The 4,298-nt window shown below is 43.3% G+C and overlaps 1 protein-coding gene across 1 annotated transcript; it reads right to left on the bottom strand.

Moving 5' to 3' along the window:
- Positions 1 to 378: 378 nt before the first annotated feature.
- LOC132821701 (ATPase inhibitor, mitochondrial-like) lies at positions 379 to 717 on the bottom strand. Its single transcript, XM_060834407.1, has one exon. The coding sequence runs from the start codon at positions 715 to 717 to the stop codon at positions 379 to 381; it is 339 nt and encodes a 112-aa protein (XP_060690390.1).
- Between the last annotated feature and the right edge of the window lie 3,581 nt (positions 718 to 4,298).

Below are 4,298 nucleotides of genomic sequence, written 5' to 3'. Positions count from 1 at the left end.
TTGATGGTGCACCTGCAAAGCATCATGGGATATTAAAGGTGCTTTATCAAGGTGAGTTGTCATTGCTCATGCAGTGTTTACCATACTAAATTTAAATAATAAGGAAATCTGTCAGTGTTTGACAGGTCCAACCGGGATGACTGTGTGACCATGTCTCAGAGTAGGAGTGAGTGGGTGGTTTGAATCCCAGAACTTTATCCAAAATGACCAGCTGAGCAAAAACCTCAGAGTTTGCAGCACCCAAAACTCAGAACACAAGCAAAGAAAAATTATCATAATCCAATCTTTATTATTGGGAAAGACACCATTTACCCCAAATCAAACACCTTCTTTGTAAAGTCCACTGAAAGTATCCCATGAGCAGTCGGGTCAGCTACATCAGTCATCTGAACTCTTGTGTTCTTTCAGGTCCTCCAACTTCTCCTTGTGCCAATCAATTTTCTCCTGCAAACGTTTGATCTCTTTCTCTTGAGCAGAAATCTCCTCCTGGTGGTGAGACTTCAAAGACTGCAGCAACTCCTTCTCCTTTTTCCTGAAGTACATTTCTTCCTGTGCCTCCTCTCTTTTGGAGAAAGCTCCCCCACCTTCTCGGATTGCTCCGTTCGACCCCATCCAGTCTCCTGTGTTCACTTGTCGACACTGGTTTACAGCCAAGCCCCACCGGGTTTGCTGGAACAGGACGTTCCTGAGCTGGAAGCCCAGCAGACTCGTTGCCATCTTGATGCTGTTCACAGAAGCTGCAGAACCATCTCCATCACCAGTCAGACACTGTGTGCTATTGTGATGTCAGAGGCCAGAAGACTCCGTTGTCCCTCAGTGAGCAATTGCCATGGTTTCAGGACCAATTTTTTTTAATTGACCATCCATCTCAAGCCCCATACATCCTGAAAAGCTGACAGTGCTAGATTCGTGACATGGTGGCACAGTGGCTCAGTGGGTAGCACTGCTGCCTCACAGCGCCAGAGACCCGAGTTCAATTCCCGACTCTATATTAAATTAGATTACTTACAGTGTGGAAACAGGCCCTTCGGCCCAACAAGTCCACGCCGAAGCGCAACCCACCCCTTCCCTTACATTTACCCCTTTTACCTAACACTACAGGCAATTTAGCATAGCCAATCCACCTAACCTGCACATCTTTGGACTGTGGGAGGAAACCGGAGCACCCAGAGGAAACCCAAGCAGACACAGGGAGAATGTGCAAACTCCACACAGTCAGTCTCCCGAGTCGGGAATTGAACTCGGGTCTCTGGCGCTGTGAGGCAGCAGTGCTAACCACTGTGTCACCCTGCAGTGTTCAGGGATGTGTAGGTTAGATGCATTAATTAGGGGTAAATATCAAGTAATAGGTTAAGGGGATGGGTTACTCTTTGGAGGGTCTGTGTGGACATGTAAGGCTGAAGGATCTGTTTCCACGCTATAGGGATTCTATGATTCTGACCAATGTCCCTGCCCACTTCTGAAGGAATACTGTACTGTCAGAGGAATCATCTTATGAATGAGTCATTGAAATTAGGGCTTCCCTGACTAAAAACCAAAGTAGATGCTGGAAATCAGAAACAAAAAATAGAAATTGCTGGAATAAACACAGCAGGTCTGGCAGCGTCTGTGGAGAGAAAGCAGAGTTGATGTTTCGGGTCCAGTGACCCTTCTTTGAGATTCTATTTTTGCTTACCTGACTACCCTCTCAAGGGGATGTCAATGATCCCATGGCACGATAGTGGAATTTTGTTTGGGGGTTCTGGCCAATATCAGCAGTGGCCATGTGTATTATCTACAAGATGCACTGCAGTAATTCACCAAGGCTCTATAGACAGTACTTTCCAAACCCACAGCAGCCATCGAGAAGGCACACAGGAACACTAACATCTGCAAGTTCTTCTCTAAGCTAACTTGGAAATATATCACCAATCCTTCAGCATCACTTGGTCAATATCCTGCCTCCATCACAGCATTACAGAAGGACTGCAGTAATTCAAGCAGCTCACCTACCACGTTCTCAGAGACAACTAGCGATGGGCAATTATCACTGACCTAAGCATTCACAAGATGTTGATATCTCATAAATGAATAAAAATAATTTTATCCTACAGTTAAAGTCACTTCATAGTTTTATTATCTGATCATTTACTCCATTACTTTTTGTTGGATCTTTCTGTGCCACATTTTCTAACATGACGACAGAGACCATCTTTCAAATGTAGTTCAAAGGCTGTAACTTTAGAAATACAAGTCTTTTCCCTTCTGACCAATCTCTCACTCCCTCTGTGTCTGAATTTGTCTTACTGGTTGTCTATTTTTGGATATTTCCCCTCACTCAATCTATCTTGATAGACGAAGACATGATTACTTCCACTTAGAGTCATAGAGTTGTACAGCATGGAAACAGACCCTTTGGTTCAACTTCTCCATGTAGATCAGATATCCTAAATTAATCTAGTCCCATTTTGCCAGCATTTAGCCCATATCCCTCCAAACCCTTCCTATTCATATACCCATCCAGATGCCTTTTAAATGTTGCAATTGTACCAGCCTCCACCACTTTCTTTGGCAGCTCATTCCGTACACGTACCATCCTCTGCGTGAAAAAGTTGCCCCTTACATCCCTTTTAAATCTTTCCCCTCTCACCTTAAACCAATGCCCTCTCGTTCTGGACTCTCCCACGTCAGGGAAATGGTCTTGTCTAGTTACCCTATCCATGTCCCTCATGATTTTATAAACCTCTATAAGGTTACCTCTCAACCTCCAATGCTCTAGGGAAAACAGCCCCAAGCCTATTCAGCCTCTCTCTCTAGCTCAAACTGTCCAGTCCTGGCAACATCCTTGTCAATCTTTTCTGAACTCTTTCAAGTTTCACAACATCTTTCCTACAGCAGGGAGACCAGAAATGCGCACAATTTTCCAAAAGTGGCCTAACCAACGTCTTGTACAGCTATGACACTCTTCTTTAGAACTTTTATTTTACTTAAGTTTAGAAAGTAGTAATGAGCATCTTTCATCTCTACTGCAAGACCAAATCTCTCAATCACACTGCTTTTACAAACACCAAACTGTTTATTAAACATAGGCGAAAGTGAGGACTGCAGATGCTGGAGATCAGTGTCTAAATTAGAGTGGTGCTGGAAAAGCACAGCAGGTCAGGCAGTATCCAAGGCGCAGGAAAATCGACATTTCAGGCAAAAGCCCTTCATCAGGAAATCCTGTGTTGCCATGTCAGACATAGACTTCGAGAGCCAATATTAACCCCAAAATCTCTTTCGCTGTGCAAGCATGCTCTCCCTGACAGAGGTTCAGTTTGTGAGAAAATTGCCGCACAGGCTTCTCTACCCCTGACCAACATTCCCTCGGATGTTTTTCTCTTGTACAGATCTCTGAAGTCACCAGCCGTCGTGCACAGCTTAGGGAGAATGTTAATCCCAATTTATCATCCTTTCATAAGACTGTGCCTACTCCCAAGTCATCATTGTCAGCCATCATATTAAAAGGGCTGGAACAATCAAGGGTCATTCATTCATTAGCATTTCCTTCAACTTTTCTGCTGATGATATTACTTTAGCTTGTTTTCTGATCAAATCTGTTAGAGGTACAGTTACAATTATATACAAACTTCTGGTAAAACCCACATATTCCTAATGATTTCTCATTTAGTTTTGGGAAAAGGTAATTCTGTTAAAGCCTTCACTCTCGCTATCCTGCACAACACCTGTCCTTGTCCTATGATGTGTTCTGAGCAAATTATTCTTGCTTTTCCAAATTCACTATCAGCTGAGTTTATTATTTATCCAGTCAAGTGTAATTGCTTAAACACGATTTCTAATTGACTCACATGCTCTTCCAATGTGTTACTGTGTATTATGACATTGTCCAAGTAAACTGCACAGCTATGGACTTCAGCTACTACTTGATTTATAAGCTGCAGGATTGTAGTCAGGGCCATTTTTTAGTCCAAACAGCATCTTTCGGCATTGGTGGAACTAACCCATTTGTTGGAATGAAGAGAATACTTCTTTAGCCCCTTAGGGGACTAAGCAGGTTAAATGCAGAAAGGTCATTTCCCTTTATTGGCAAGTCTAGGGCATAAGCATACAGTAAGGTTTTGCCTATTTAAGACAGGGATAGGATCCCTACAGTTTAGAAAAAGAAGCCATTCTGTCCACCAAGTCTGCACCGACCCTCCGAAGAGCGTGCCAACTTGACCCAGAACCTCCCAACCTATCCCTATAACCCTATATTTACTATAGCTAACCTGAGCACATCCTGAACACTATAGGGCAATTTAATCAATCCAACAAAGAGT

This window comes from Hemiscyllium ocellatum, chromosome 13 (assembly GCF_020745735.1).
Source record: "Hemiscyllium ocellatum isolate sHemOce1 chromosome 13, sHemOce1.pat.X.cur, whole genome shotgun sequence".
NCBI classification, from domain to species: domain Eukaryota; kingdom Metazoa; phylum Chordata; class Chondrichthyes; order Orectolobiformes; family Hemiscylliidae; genus Hemiscyllium; species Hemiscyllium ocellatum.
The sequence above is the reverse complement of the archived record's forward strand: the minus strand, read 5'-3'. Positions and strand labels throughout refer to the sequence as shown.

Coding starts and splice junctions, on each gene's coding strand:
- LOC132821701 (XM_060834407.1), bottom strand. CDS start 717: ATGGCAACGAGTCTGCTGGGCTTCCAGCTCAGGAACGTCCTGTTCCAG.